This window comes from Triticum urartu, chromosome 3A, assembly GCF_056163025.1.
Source record: "Triticum urartu cultivar PI428250 chromosome 3A, HENAU_Tu73, whole genome shotgun sequence".
In the NCBI taxonomy this organism is placed as follows: Eukaryota; Viridiplantae; Streptophyta; class Magnoliopsida; order Poales; family Poaceae; genus Triticum; species Triticum urartu.
Genome location: NC_141875.1, coordinates 610,144,429 through 610,160,598, shown reverse-complemented (window position 1 = coordinate 610,160,598; position 16,170 = coordinate 610,144,429). Strand labels below are relative to the sequence as shown.

General features: G+C 42.4%; 1 protein-coding gene across 1 annotated transcript; it reads left to right on the top strand.

Moving 5' to 3' along the window:
* The first annotated feature begins 2,375 nt into the window (after positions 1-2,375).
* On the top strand, positions 2,376-12,404 carry LOC125545387 (DNA polymerase alpha catalytic subunit). The gene is made up of 31 exons (XM_048709305.2): positions 2,376-3,728; positions 4,149-4,316; positions 4,402-4,485; positions 4,568-4,642; positions 4,714-4,778; positions 4,883-4,973; positions 5,108-5,293; positions 5,608-5,771; positions 5,867-5,981; positions 6,213-6,392; positions 6,467-6,580; positions 6,689-6,808; positions 6,924-7,244; positions 7,360-7,452; positions 8,323-8,441; positions 8,621-8,693; positions 8,786-8,842; positions 8,994-9,086; positions 9,165-9,284; positions 9,359-9,456; positions 9,533-9,578; positions 9,752-9,865; positions 9,970-10,050; positions 10,555-10,668; positions 10,754-10,843; positions 10,930-11,009; positions 11,092-11,299; positions 11,375-11,428; positions 11,503-11,622; positions 11,708-11,782; positions 11,864-12,404. The coding sequence occupies exons 1-31, from the start codon at positions 2,574-2,576 to the stop codon at positions 12,008-12,010; spliced, it is 4,620 nt and encodes a 1,539-aa protein (XP_048565262.1). The 5' UTR covers positions 2,376-2,573; the 3' UTR covers positions 12,011-12,404.
* The last annotated feature ends 3,766 nt before the right edge of the window (positions 12,405-16,170 follow it).

The window sequence follows — 16,170 nt, the reverse complement described above, 5'->3', positions numbered from 1 at the left end:
TTCTCCTCCATGGCCTCCCCCCTAGATGGGGAGAGGTTCTTCCTCTGGTCCTTGGCCTCCATGGTGATGATGGCCCCCTCCGGGATCCTCCTCCATGGCCTTCGGTGATGATGGCCCCCTCCGGCAGGGTGCCAGAGAGGGCCTAGATTGGTTTTTCGTGGCTACAGAGGCTTGCGGCGGCGAAACTTCCGATCTCGGTTTATTTCTAGGAGGTTTGGTATTTATAGGATTTTTTGGCGTCGGTCTCACGTCAAGGGGGTCCACGAGGCAGCTTAACGTCGCCTCGGGACTCTTCTGGTCCAACTTTTGTGCTTCGGGGTCCTCTTTTGGTCCATAAAAATCACCGTAAATTTTCAGCGCATTCCGAGAACTTTTATTTCTGCAAAAAAAACGACACCACGGTAGTTCTGCTGAAAACAACGTTAGTCCGGATTAGTTCTAATCAAATCATACCAAAATCATATAAGATTGTTGTAAACATGACATGAATACTTTATAAATTATAGATACGTCAAAGACGTATCAGAGTGCTCGCACACCCGAACACCATCCGCCCACCTGCATTGCGAGCCATCCATTTTGGTGCATCAAACGGAAGTGGTAATTACATTTGTGTAGCACCTTCTTCCACATAACAACCTCACTTGTGCATCATGGGTTTGATGTTGGAAGGTTATGGTTGACCAATGCTGAAAGCACGTGGTTAGGGTGAAGGCAAGATGGCGACAAAGGTGATTGCAGACCAAATAATAAGTTTGACCGGAAAACCACACAGTAAGCTGTTGATGGTTCCACAGTTGTTAGGTAACGATGGATTAGACAACTAGGAGCGACCATCAGAGGCATATGTCTTAGGTTAGAGTGATCAGAGATGGAGGGGACCATGGCGCATTGAGGAGCCGCAAGTCAGCGATGCAACGACGGGTCTAGAACGACCATTGTGGGGGCAACATTACAAGGGGTTGAAGTTTTGGAGTATTTAGGTTGCACCAAAGTCAAAAAACATTTTGCAAAATGTTTGCGGGGGCCATGACCCCCACACCGGATCCACCCATGAAGCGAGGAGGGGAAGGAGGAGACCACAAGTGCAATAATCATTTGTGATTTTTTTCACTTAACACAATTTACGAAAATTCTAAAGGGCATAAATTTTCTAACCATCTCTACCTTGCGGGGGGTGCCATCTTCGCCGTCAGATCCCTTCATATTTTTCTGGAAACTTTTTTTTGAGGGGTTTCTGGAAACTTTATTATGATGATTATCGAAATCACTAATTAAGGAGTATTCGTTGTAAAGAATACTCCACTTTCTCAGGTCGCGACAAGTGGCGCACATGCAGCGCGCCACTTGTCGCAACCTGGGAGTTTTCCCTTTTTTCGTAGATTCGTTTATTCAAAACGCTTTATCTTTTAAACCGTTCGTCCAAATCTCGGACCGTTTTCATCATTGGATTCCTCGCGTCGAGATCTTCAAAACTAAATCCCATGTTGATAGGTTTTGACGAACTTTTTTTTCATGAAAAAACCAGACGAAAAAAACCAGGCAAAAAAACCGAATCGGGAGCACGGTTTTTTCCCTTTCTGAAAGCACATCCGTACCTCTCGCGGAAGCAAAACCGTGACTCTCACGAAAGAAAAAAAAACAAAAAATGCGTTTTTTTCGTTTCCGAGAGGCACGGCCGTGACTCTCGCGAAAGTACAAGCGTGCCTCTCGCGGAAGCAAAACCGTGACTCTCGCGAAAGAAAAAAAAATAGAAAACGCGTTTTGTTTTTCCCTTTCCGAGAGGCACGGCCGTGACTCTCGCGAAAGCACAACCGTGCCTCCCGCGGAAGCAAAACCGTGACTCTCGCGAAAAAATAAATAAATAGAAAACACGTTTTTTTTCCCGTTTTCGAAAGGCACGACCGTGACTCTCGCTAAAGCACAAGCGTGCCTCTCACGGGAAAAAACCGTGACTTTTGCAAAAGGAAAAAAAAGAAAACGTGTTTTTTTCGCGATTTTTTTTTAATTTTTTTTATCGAAAAGCTAAGGAAGACCGGGGAAAAACCAAAACGTCGAAACCCCCCGAAAAAAAACCGTTTAAAAAGCCGAAAACGCGTGCGGAAAAATAAGAAAAACAAAATCCGGAGGTAACGTTCAAAGCACGACACGTGGCGAATGACTGAGAGCGCGCCAAGTGGCGCTGATCGTTGCGAGGCTTCCGAAGGAGCGCTCGTTAACTAGTTGCTCCCGATGATTATTTTTTTTATGAGCTTCAAAACGGCCGGATCCACTGTCTGATTTCAACGGGCCAGTACAATGACAGGGCCCACAGCGGCCCAGTTACGCGTGGATCATCCGCTTCTTCTCCAACCGATCTGAAAAACCCTAGACCCAGGGGCTACCGCTCCCCTGAAAACTCTGCGCGCCAAATGCTCGAACACCTTCCCGCCAAAGCCACACCCGCACATTCACAATAGATCCACGCCCTCCTGTCTGCGCCTGATTCAGAGAAGAGCCCGCGAGAGAGATAGGAGAGAGAGAGAGAGAGAAAAAAAAAGGGAGAGCAGGAGAAGGAGGAAGGGGGCGAAGCCATGGACGACGCGCCCGCCGACGCCGCCGCATCCGGCCGCCGCACGCGCACCCGGGGCACCGAGGCGGTGGCGCGCTCCGCGGCGCTCGAGCGCCTCCGCGCCATCCGCGGCGGCGGCGCCCGCTCCGCCGCCGCCGTCCAGGTGCGGATGGAGGACCCGATCTACGACACCGTCGCCGAGGAGGACTACGCCGCCCTCGTCGCCCGCCGCCGCAAGGACGCCGGCGCCTTCATCATCGACGACGACGGCCTTGGCTACGTCGACGACGGCCGCGAGGAGGACTGGACCCACCGCGCCCTCCCTTCCTCCTCCGACGAGGGATCTGGCGGCGAGGATGGCGCCCCCCGCAAGCGGAAGCAGCCGCGCCCTCCCCAGGCGAAGCGTCCGCCCCAGCAGTCCGCTGCGGCGGCGTCCCTCTCCGCCGCCGCCGCGATGATGGGCAAGCAGCGCCTCTCCTCCATGTTCACCTCCTCCGTGTTTAAGAAGCCGGGCAGCGACCGCACCAAGGGGTCGTCGCTGGCCGCGGACAGCATCGTGGACGACGTCATCGCCGAGTTCGCCCCCGACGAGAACGACCGCGAGGAGCGCCGTCGTCGCGTTGGCAGGGTCTCTGCCCCGACACCGACGCCTGCTCCAGTTGCCCAAATTAAGGCAATTCAAGCAGCCGTACATGCTGAAATGGAGGTTAGATCGGATAATGGGTTCGAGCCTGATGTGGTTTCAGACCATGGAAACGATATGGAGGTGGAATTACAGCCAGAGGTGGAATTGAAGCCTGATGTGGAAATGCAACCCAAATTAGAAGCAGCTCCAGGTTCTAGTGCTGAATTGGTTGATGAGAATAAGAGCTCGGAGGAACTGAAGCAGGAGGCTAATGGGGAGGTGAAGATAGAGAAGGTGCACCGTTTAAATGCTAAAATTAAGGCAGAGGGCACCAGGAATGGGGATATGTTGAGTGCAACAGCAGGTTGGATGAAGATATGTGGGGAGGGGGAGAATGCAGGAGGCGAGGGAGAGGTGTCTGTTAATGGTAACACAGATGTGGATGAAAGCTCGGAGTTTGAGCTGAAGGATGGAGCACTGCCGTTCTATGTGCTGGATGCATATGAGGAGCCCTTCGGTATTAATTCAGGCACAGTCTATTTGTTTGGAAAGGTAAATATCATTCGTACTAAGTTTCTATTGAAGTATTGTGGTGAATAATCGCTATAAGAGACATGTTTAGTTGCCGGCATCTGTTAAAGTGCTTTGTTTTGTTCACACAATATTTCACCAGCACCAAACTAAGTGATTCTTTAGCTTCGTATAGGATAGCTCATTTATATAAATTATGTGGTTGTTTATGCATTTTAGTACCTGAATGAATGAATGTATTCCATAGAGGCACTGATCATTACTTCCATAAAGTAGTCAATATTTTTTTGAAGCTCATATATATTTGCCATGGTCAAGTATGTCAGAAATAGGTATCAACTTTGTTGAATAATTACATGTTCTATTGGATTATCAGCTATTACATGTTTGCTGCTCTAGGTTATACACCACACTTTTTTGACCACCTGCTTTTCTTTCTAGGTCGTAATAGGCAAGCGGTTCCATAGTTGTTGTGTTGTTGTAAAAAATATGCAAAGGTGCATATATGCAATCCCAAGCAGTTCAGTATTCCCAAGGGACACAATATCAAGGATTGAGAAGAACTCCACAAGTTCTGATGCTTCGCCATCACTTCGAGCAACTTTACATGTGAGAGATTGATTATTTTCATACTAAGCTTAATGGTCATTGCAACATATTAATCTTATATGCACACTACATATCTTTTTCCCAGGAGTTGTCATCTGGACTAAAGAGTGAAGTAGCTGAGAAGTTGTCTGACCTCAATGTTTCAAGTTTTGTGATGACTCCAGTCAAGGTTTGTAGGTGGAACCATCCTGTAACTTCAACCCCTTTAATATCCTTGTCTATGCTAATTGTTCATATTTGGCATGCCTTAGAGGAACTATGCATTTGAGAGGACCGATGTACCAATTGGTGAGCAGTATGTCCTGAAAATCAATTACCCATACAAGGTATGTTTCTTGAACAATGGATCTTCTGTTTCATATTTTCTTTTTTCCTTATATCATATGCATTTTCGTAGGATCCTGCGGTACCAGCCGACCTCAGAGGTGAACATTTCCATGTGTTACTTGGGACAAACAATAGGTATGATCCATAAAATGTGGGACCCATGCTGTACACAACAATTCCAGTGCTTTACTCCGTGCCAAATCCTTTCCTCACATACAGTAACCATTGTACCTTTTCAGTGCACTTGAACTGTTTCTCATCAAAAGGAAGATCAAGGGTCCTTCATGGCTATCGATTTCTAAATTTGTGGCATGTCCATCTACTCAGCGGGTATAGCCTTGACTTCATGCTGTCCTCTCATTCCAGCCTGTGTTTTATATCCAAGTTATTTGATACTCTAATGTTTCCTGCCTAAATTCTTTGTTGCATTATATTGGTGCTGATGCTTTTTGGCATTTCCACAGGTTAGCTGGTGTAAATTTGAAGTTACAGTCGACTCCCCAAAAGACATTTCTGTTTTGATGACAAGTACCACACTGGAAGTCCCCCCAGTTGTAGTTGCGGCTGTTAATCTTAAAACTGTCATAAATGAGAAACACAACGTGCATGAGATTGTGTCAGCATCAGTCATATGTTGTCACCAAGTAAAAGTAAGCATGCTAATCTGGGGTCGAAGTATTTAATTCTAGTATTTATTTGTACATAATAAAGCAGTTCAGGTATCAGGTAAATGATTATCCTTTTCTTCTGGACAAGATTTTCTAGAAAAGCTGACATACTTTGGCATGATGTATCAAGCAATTGAACCTTCCATGTCTCTCAATATATGAAGCAGTTCTTTTTTAGACAAACCACTTTGGTTTTATCTGAAACAATTATTGAGTTTACCTATTTGCAAGATTATTTATAAGCTAGAAACACTTTCTACCAAATAAATGTTGTTTGCCTTTTGGGGTCATTTCAGATTGATACTCCAATGCGTTCTGAAGATTGGCAGAAACGGGGAACGATCAGCCATTTTACTGTTATGCGCAAGCTTGAAGGCAGCATATTTCCTATAGGCCTCACTAAAGAAGCTTCTGATAGGAACCAGAAGGCTGGTAGCAACGTGCTGGCACTAGAGAGCAGGTGGGTACTGTTGTTGCATATGCATTTTACATGTTACTTTGAACAAATCTGAGTTCTCATCTTTGCATTTATTAATCTTTTTATTCCATTTTCAGTGAACGTGCTTTGTTAAATCGTTTGATGATTGAACTTAGTAAACTTGATTGTGATGTACTTGTGGGGCACAACATTTCGGGATTCGACCTGGATGTCCTTCTGCACCGTGCTCAGGTTTTTATTATTATATTTCTGGTTAATTTTCATACCTCTATGGAACCTGTACTAGTAGCTCCATGTTCTCCTTGAAGTAGATGGAAAGGGTTCTGTTGATGTTTTAATTTCAATGTTCTGGACGAAGTGGTCAGCAACACGTTAGAGAACTTACACTATGATTTTACTAATGTCTAATCATGTTTTTAATTCAATCAAATAAGAAATATACCTCTGCCCTTTTTCTGCTAGACATGCAAAGTACCAAGCAGCATGTGGTCCAAAATTGGTCGCCTTAGAAGATCAGTAATGCCCAGGCTTACCAAAGGAAACACACTATATGGTTCTGGGGCAAGTCCAGGAATTATATCCTGTATTGCTGGCCGTCTCCTCTGTGATACCTACTTATGCTCTCGTGATCTTCTGCGGGAGGTAACCAGCATTTTAATTGTTTGGTGCAATCTTAAAGCCAAACTCAACAACTCTAACCTATATGTTTTACGCAGGTGAGTTATTCTCTGACACAACTTGCAGAGACTCAATTGAAAAAAGACAGAAGAGAGGTTTCGCCACATGATATACCTCCAATGTTCCAATCATCGGGAACACTTCTAAAGCTGGTGTGGTTTCTTTGAAGTCAGAAATCATGTTTACTTCTTTCAAGAGAATGCCATGTCTTAAGAATTATGAACTGAAGCAAACTTTACCAATTTATCATCCTCATCTAGGTTGAGTACGGGGAGACTGATGCGTGGCTTTCTTTGGAGCTCATGTTCCACTTGAGTGTTCTCCCGCTTACACGCCAACTGACAAATATTAGTGGTAATTTGTGGGGAAAAACTCTCCAGGTATACCATTATTATTTTTATGCAAAGTATACATCTGCAAAAATGCAGTCTTCTTTGAAAAAAGGACAAAAAACAATGTTGTGTTGACATGATCTTTCACATGAAATGGACGCAGGGTGCTAGGGCTCAGAGGGTAGAATATCTACTGTTGCATTCATTCCATGCAAAAAAATTCATTATACCAGATAAGTTTGCTGCACGCAATAAGGAGCTGAACTCTGCAAAACGAAAACTTAATGCTGATACCGAAGGTGGAAACGCTGCTGATGGTGCTGCTGATCCTTCCATTGATGATGAGGTGCATAATGGTGATCAAGGTAAAGCAAGAAAAGGCCCTTCATATGCTGGTGGCTTGGTTTTGGAGCCTAAAAAAGGTCTATACGACAAGTATATTCTACTTCTGGACTTCAACAGTCTTTATCCTTCAATAATTCAGGTGAGTCGTTATTTTTCACAGATTTTGTAAGTTCTGGCTTATTCTCCATGAGTCGACTGTTAAGCAACGCCCTTGATATATATTCACTGTTTCTTTTATTCTCTTCTCCGCTCAGGAATTCAATATCTGCTTTACCACCGTTGAGCGTTCTTCTGATGGCAATCTCCCTAACCTGCCAACTTCAAAGGCTACTGGTGTTTTACCTGAGGTACGTACATACATATATGCTTTATTCGGATATGGAGTTTTTCTTTACTTGGGGGAATGGGAGGATCACTCTTTTGCAAATCTTTGAGCCGCTAGCAGGGTAACAACATACTAACATGCCATAGGTGGGATACCCTATGGGTAGCACCCATATTGCTTTGGAACTTTGCCACCAAGAATATAACCAATAAAAAGTTTGCTTTGAGCTAATTTTTCTGAGTAACTTGTTATTAATATTCAGAGTTGTAATTACAGTAATAAAATATGCTATTCCTGCTTAGCCACCACACCTGTTCATGCTTTTGGTTGGACATTGGAATTTTGTAAACTTGTTCATTGTGATTCTAGCTTACAAGCTACTCCATTCCTAAATATATGACGTTTTGGTATTTCAAATTGAACTACCAAAACGTCATAGGACCAAGGGAGTACTATATTTCTTAACTATATCCAGTCTTTGTAACTAAGCTGGACCAAAATTGTACTCCCCCCCCCTTCTTCCCCCTACCAATTTTAAATGCTGTGAGAATTGACAAACCTGGGTTTTGGAATAGACTACTGAGACATATTCTTCTGTTCATTTTGGTGTGCAAGTAATACATGATCAACACCCAATATTTCTAATATATTAGTGCTCCAGCAAGTTCTGCAATCAAACTCATTGGCTTCTATGGATGCCAGAAGAAGTGTACACTTAAGAATTTAGAGTGACCAGCCGCGATACAAAAGGCTTACTTGGACTATACTTTAGCACGTGATTCCTTGTTCTGTCTTTACTTTTCTTTGCACTTCAGTTATTGATGAAATGCAGCTTATCATCAGGGCATAATTTTGTTCTAACATGTGTTTGCAATCATGGCTAACAACACAGTTGCTGAAGAGTTTGGTGGAGAGGAGAAGAATGGTTAAATCATGGCTCAAAACCGCCTCTGGTCTCAAAAGGCAGCAGTTTGATATTCAACAGCAAGCTTTGAAACTTACCGCAAACAGGTAAAGAAAACTGTTGCAAACTAAGTTCTTAAGTGTACTCTTCTTTTGGCACCCATAAAGAAGTCTAGTATAGTTGATGAGCTCTAAGTAGAGTCCAAGTAAGCCTTTTGTGTTTGTAATTCCTTTTGCATTTAGCCAGTATGGTCTCTCTAACTTATCCTTTTAACCTTATGTCCCAGTATGTATGGTTGCTTGGGCTTTTCTAATTCTAGGTTTTTTGCAAAGCCACTTGCCGAGCTTATTACCCTACAAGTGAGAACATACTTTCTCTCCTTCAGAAGTAGATTTACAAATATGTACAACTAAATTTGTTGTGACTGATAGATGCTATGATGCCCCTGCAGGGTAGAGAGATCTTGCAAAACACTGTTGATCTGGTTCAGAATAATTTAAACTTGGAGGTATGTATATTACTAACTTATGTTTATAAATATCTCAGTGATAAATAACCTTTCTAAGATATCCAAGAACCTTGTTTATAAGATGATTGAACGCCAACTTTCTTTACGAATAAATTGGTCATATTGATATTTCTTTTCATGTATTGGACAGGTTATTTATGGTGACACGGACTCCATAATGATATATACTGGACTGGATGACATCTCCAAGGCAAAAGCAATTGCTGGAAAGGTCATTCAGGAGGTAGTACTCTGCCTTGGATATTAAACTATGATCTATGAGCAGCACAAAAACATCATCTTTCCACAACTTTTTATGCAGGTGAACAAGAAGTACCGTTGTCTGGAGATCGATCTTGATGGTGTATACAAAAGAATGTTGCTTCTCAAAAAGAAGAAATATGCTGCCATTAAAGTGGCACTAGATGGTAGTTTACGAGAGGTGTGTGTGTGCTTATTCCAACTTCATATTTATCTTGGAAAACTAGGCGAGGTATTCTAACATGCTTGATACAGAACATTGAGCGCAAGGGACTCGATATGGTCAGGCGTGATTGGAGTTTGCTGTCAAAAGAAATTGGTGATTTTTGCCTGAATCAAATTTTGTCTGGAGGGTAAGTATTTTAGTCGTCATTAATTTTGCTTGAGATGTTCCCTTTCATCTCATCCATGTTAAAACATTTTCTACAGGACATGTGATGATGTTATTGAGTCAATACATAACTCTCTCGTCCAGGTGTGTAGCCTACAATATATTCTTCATCTCTTAAGTTTTCCCTTTCCATATTATCTGAGAGGCATTAATTTTGGTTGCTACCGCTCCACACTTCAGTTTTGACTGTACATGCATTAGTACTATATTTGTTAGTGTAATAATGTACAATTGACTGAATATGAGTATTGTTGCAGGTCCAAGCACAGATGAAAAGTGGTCAAATAGAGCTTGAAAAATATATCATCACAAAGAGTCTAACGAAAGCGCCAGAAGATTATCCAGATGCTAAAAACCAGCCTCATGTCCAGGTAATATTTACCTGTTTTATTTCTTTTGGTCAGTTGTGAGATAAATGGGAAACTGATGAGCTGAGCTGAGTGCTGTTTTCCTTTGGTTGTGTTGTGTTTTTCAGGTTGCTTTAAGACTGAAGCAAAATGGTTTCTCTGGATGCTCTGCAGGTGATACTGTTCCATATATTATCTGCTCGCAACAGGTATTGCAATGATGCGCTCTTTTTGTTGTCTTATTATTTGTTCCATATATTATTTTCTCGCAACGGGTATCCCTAAGTACTACTCCCTCCGTCTCAAAATAAGTGTCTCAACTTTGTACTAACTTTAGTACTATTTGTACTAAAGTTAAGACAATTATTTTGGGATCACTCCGTCTGAAAATACTTGTCATCAAAATGGATAAAAAGGGGTGTATCTAGAACAAAAATACATCTAGATACATCTCCTTTTATCCATTTTGATGACAAGTATTTCCGGACGGAGGGAGTATTTGTTAACCTCTGCTTTGGCATAATGATAACTCATTCAGGGAACATAATTATTCGTTTGTTTGAAATGATTGTAATTTTAAAAATGAAACCTTGCGGCAGAATGTTTTGGAAACTTCTGTTTTTAGCTTCTTTGTTTGAAGTGCTCTTAACAGACCTTAAAATTTACTTGACTATTAAGAGGCAAACCTAACTTTATTTGACTATTCCAAACAGGATTCAGATAACACACATTCTGGGGGAATTGCTCAAAGAGCTAGACATCCGGATGAGTTAAAACGAGACCCAAACAAGTGGATGATCGATATCGAGTACTATTTGTCACAGCAGGTCCTCCTTTGCACATAAGAAAACATATAGTTCTTGTATGCCAGATTTGTCTGTATGGTATTTTTATTCTAAATTGCTTTTACAGATTCATCCTGTTGTTTCTCGTCTATGTGCTTCCATTGAGGGTACTAGCCCTGCCCGACTGGCTGAATGTCTTGGACTCGACTCATCGAAGGTGTGCATCCACTCTTAATTATTGGTTAGCTATCTACTTTGTATATTTTTCATGTGTTTTTAACCCTTCTAAATCCTTGGAATTAGTTCCAATCAAGATCAATCGGGTCTAGCAACGAGGATACGTCTACCATGCTCTTATCTGTAATTGATGATGAAGACGAGAGGTAAACATATAATATACTTATTTTGCTTTGATTCATGCAATTCGTAACTTCCAACTAAAAATAACATGAGTAATACATGCAGATATCGTGGCTGTGAGCCACTGCGCTTGTCATGCCCAAGCTGTACCAATACCTTTGAGTGCCCCCCTGTGTCCAGTCTGATTGCTAGTTTGTCAGATCCAAATGAAGGAAAAGATGCTACTGTGAATTTCTGGCGCCGGATGCGGTGCCCAAGATGTCCAGATGATACTGATGAGTGCAGAGTTTCTCCTGCTGTGCTTGCGAACCAGGTTAATACCACTTAATGTAATACTATGATCTAGCATTCAGATTGCTGAACTGAAATTGATTTTTTTCCATGCCAGATAAAAAGACAGGCTGATAATTTCATCAATCGGTATTATAAAGGTTTACTGATGGTAAGTACAGTTTCCACTTCCAATTGGTATTTCACATTCTCTGGCCCTTGGTCTTTTGACATATTTCTTTCCAGTGCGATGACGAGGGTTGCAAATATTCAACTCACATTGTGAACCTTAGAGTGATGGGGGATTCTGAGAGAGGAACCATCTGTCCGAACTATCCACAATGCAACGGCCGTCTAGTAAGACAGGTTTGTTGATACGGGCTTAAGTTTATAATGTGCTTATTTGTTCTTTGATTTGATGGCTACTAATACCGATTCTGTGTGCTGACAGTACACAGAGGCAGATCTATACAGGCAATTGTCCTACTTTTGCTATGTACTTGATGCAACCCGGTGTCTTGATAAGGTTAGATATAATAACCCAATTGCTGGTTTTTTCTTTTCCCTTTGTTAATGCCATAGTTGATGTAAAGATTTTTTGATGCAGTTGGACCAGAAGATGCGGCTTCCTTTCGAGAAAGAGTTTGCAGTATTAAACCAAACAATAAGCTTGGCATTTCTGGAGATTCAGAAAATCCGAGACAGATGTGCTTTCGGATGGGTTCAATTGACAGATCTAGCAGTGTCAATCTGATGAGCTATTGTTTGCCGTAATCTCAAGCAGTGCTGATCTGAGCATGGGCCGTGGGATATTCTGTTGGTGAAACTAGATCTGTTGTTGAAGGTGAAAGGAACTGGAAACCAGATGATGACCTTGGCCACTAGCCGCTGACGGGTTTCCTGGCCTGCAAAGGATGGAGTTGCCCACATCATGTTGCATTTAAATACAAATGTTCTAACCAGTTGTTTCAGAGACCCTCCTTGGTGCTGTCCCTAATTTTCGAAGTGTATATTGTACTACTACTGTTGTAAATATGTTGCATCCATCAATCCCATGGTTTTGTAGTGACATACTTTGAATACTAAATTTGTCATCAGTCAGTTTTTATCATCTGAAAATTATCACAATCGAGATGCTTATTTACTAATTCTCATGTCTTTAAACAAGGTTTATTATGTATCAGAAACTAAAAGGAACACAAGGTTTTGTTTCAGTGTACCAGATAGATTACTAATGCTCTGATGGATGGAATCCTTGACAAAGAGCATGTTGTTCCAGTGTTTGTTTTATTTTTTATATATCTGCCAGATATCTCACTTGTAGTCCTTATCAAATGGAAGACTGACTGAATCAGTTATCTGCATAATCTGGTACACATACGGACATGCATTAGGGTTCTTGTCCTGTGAACTCCAGGCTGTTGCAGTGTGAACCACAAGAACTAGCCTGGTATATGTCAGATGCTTCATAGTAAACCCTAACCAGCTAAGTGCTGAAATCTTTCCAAATCAAGATGCTTTAGCAGCAAGAGGTTATCATTGAAAATTCCGACCTTTATTCTCATTTGAATTACTCATTATCATGTTATTTTTGGAAGTTTTAGGAGATTAGCCTACTGCCACCAGCTAGTGTTTATTTTTTTTGCGGGCAAACTTGGAGAGCTTTATTGAACAAAGCTGCTGATCAGGGAACTGGGGTAGTGTCTAGTCAATTCTCAGTGACATCTAATGTGCAATGCTTCGCACAAAGGTGAGCCAGAAAATTAGCATTGCGGTTTACATGTTGAAAGATAAAGGAAGTAAACTTAGGTATGAGCTCTCCTATTTCATCATCTAATAAAGGCACCGAGAGTGCTAGAGATTAACTAACTACACGCAGTCGGACTCTCTGATCACATGAGTGAATCCTTGAAGACTTGCAGGATAAACGCCATCATGAAAGGACAGTGTCTCCATAATCAAAGGATCAGACACTCCGGGGTATGACTTGCTCCAAGCAGCGATGAAGGTAGTGGCGGATGGAGTGATGCCGTCAGCTCCTCCCTTGCTAGACTCAGAGCAAATGGTTTCATCGGTTGTGGTTTTGACAATACCATCTTTAGGCGGCCGCCACCCATGACCTAATAGAATTTTAGTTTGATAGTGAGGCAATTCAAGTAGAGCGAGAGATTTCCTCGTCCTTTTGATAGATATCACAGGATTGATCTCCTCACGCTCATGCATCCACTGATTCCATGCGTGCCAGATCGATCACATCACCTTGACAATCTTCGGTCGATCTACATCAGTTATAAGTGGGTCACATAAAATGTCGCGTGTCCAAGGTTGCATGGTTGGATTTCCGCCTGTCGCGCCCAGTTTTAGAAATGGCTTCATCACCAAGGTGCCTGGAATCCACTTGTCATCTCAAAAAGATATGGCAAATCCATCTCCAACTTGTTTTATCAAGCCATTATTAAGAGCGTCCCTTCCGGCCACATCGTCCGCCAAGTAGCCGATGAGGATTTTGGTGTGCTAGCGTGCAGGAAATCAGTGTTCGAGAAGTATCTGGCCTTTAAAACTCTCGCACAAAAGGAATTTGGATTGCTCTTAAATCTCCATTCGTGCATTCCCAAGAGTGCTGGATTAAACATATGCAAATATCGAAAGCCCGTTCTCCCTTTAACTTTTGGGGTAGGTAGCGAGCTCGAGGATATCTAGTGCACGGATCTTTTGTCCAAAGAACTGCTCCACTAATATTTTTGCCATACACGAGGAAAAGCCTTTGCAACCTTTTCTTGTGAGAAGGAAATATCTCATGCTATATGTAGGAATAGCCTATATAACTTATTTGAGCAAAATATCCCTTTCCTTTCAAGCCAATCCTGGATTTTGCTTTTGATTCTATTCCCTACGTGATCGAAAGTACCACTTGTAATTCTCCCCACCCCTGTGGGAGACCCAAGTATTTCTTGATGAAAGCCTCCACAACAATACCAGTGTATGTTTCTCTTGCAACCAGGTATTTTACTGAGAGTTTGGCCTGAAATAAACATCACTTTTCTCCTTATTAACTCGCTTCCCTGAGGATAAATAAGAATGACCTCGCATAGCTGTTCTGCACTTTACACATTCTCCTTGATGAAAATTAAGTTGTCATTGATGGGGCAGTGGATAGTAAACAACATCCAAGTGCAAGAAAGTAAAGGGGTAGAATTTAGAATATCAAACGCAATGAAGACACGGTGATTTTTGGTGTGGTTTCGATAGGTGGTGCTTTTGTACAACGACGTTGATAGAGACTTCGACCCACGGAGGGTAGCGGTTGCATGAGCCCACGAAGGGCTCCACCCATGAAGGGTTCACGAAAGCAACCTTGTCTATGCCATCATGGCTTCCACCCACGAAGAACTAGCCCCACACGGGGTAGATCTTCACGAAGTAGGCAATCTCCTTGCCCTTTCAAACTCATTGGTTCAACTCCACAAGATTGGAGGCTCCCTCGAAGGCAGGAGGCCCATAGCGAGTTACAATAGTGCCAGTTCTTGTACGGAAGGCCGTAATTCCGGTAACCTCGACTGCTCTAAGAATGATCCGGGCTAGCCAGGCACATCACATCAAAGTTAGGTCATTTGTCAAAAACATGGCAAATAGCTCAGTTGGTTTGGTAAGGGAGCTATTCTCTCACTTAAACCACTCCCATATTAGGTATTCTATCTCGTCTTAAAGTTCCCCCGCATTACCCATAACTTACCACCTGTATCTCCGGAACTCAAATCGCAAAAAAGTCACATCTAACAAATCTAGAAGACACCACTCTTCAAAAGGTAATATGTATTGTTGTTGATGATGAACTCCTTGCTCTTGTGCTTCAAGAGATAGTCTCCTCAACACTCAATCACTCTCTCATAGATTTGGCATGGTAGTACAAGAAGGATTGGAGTGGAAAGCAACTTGAGGGGGCTAGAAATCAAGGATCAAAGGTTGGAGTGGAATCCCCTTGATTTCAAGACAAGTGTGGGTGGTTCTCTCTCAAAAAATGGATATGGGAAGTGGTACTTTCATTCATCCTGTTTGCTCTCTCTGGGAGTTGGTGGAATGGGTGGGGTATATATAGCTAGCACCAAAAATCTAACTGTTACACACCTTTACGCACAACTCGATGGGCCGGGGTGGAATCACTCGGTGAGACCGACTAGTGCAAAATGTTTGAAATTTAGGCTTTTCGATGAGAACGGATGAAACAATTTGGAGAGACTGATGGGTGATGACCTAAGCACTTTCCACACTTTGGTGACACCAATTGAAACCACTCTAAATTCTGAGGTGAAATCAATAGGTTACAGAAGGTTGGCAAGCACACTTCGGTGAGACCGAACGTCATCTCGGTGAGACCGAGTTGCTAGGGTTTAGGCAGTGGATTTTTCAAGTGTATCTTAGTGAGTCTGGGTAGATGTGTATCAGTTGGACCGAGCTTGACTTCAGGGTTTTGGACAGAGAAGAATATGAGGGTGTGGTTGAGAGTTTTTGAGCAATATCTCTAAGCACTTTGAGAAAATAGTCCATGCTCAATACCTCATCCCCTTTTAATAGTATTGGCTTTCCTATGGGCTCAATGTGATCTTTGATCACTTAACAAGAAATGTAGAGTCTTGAAGCTTTGCCAACATTGTTACTTAGAGCCTGGGGGTCCACATCTCCATTCATCTGCTTGCCTAGGTTGAACTTTTCCTGAAATGTACTTGAGGAAAACATTAGTCCAACAACATGTATGTTGACATGAATTACTAAAATCACCAAAGGAGCAAATGTGCTTTCACCTTCAAACTCATCACCCTCCATATGCAAGCCTTGATTATCATGTTGGTCATTCTGGACGAGACACAAAGGTTGGGTCAATGGAGGCTGGCTCATTGTTGTGTCATACACATCTGG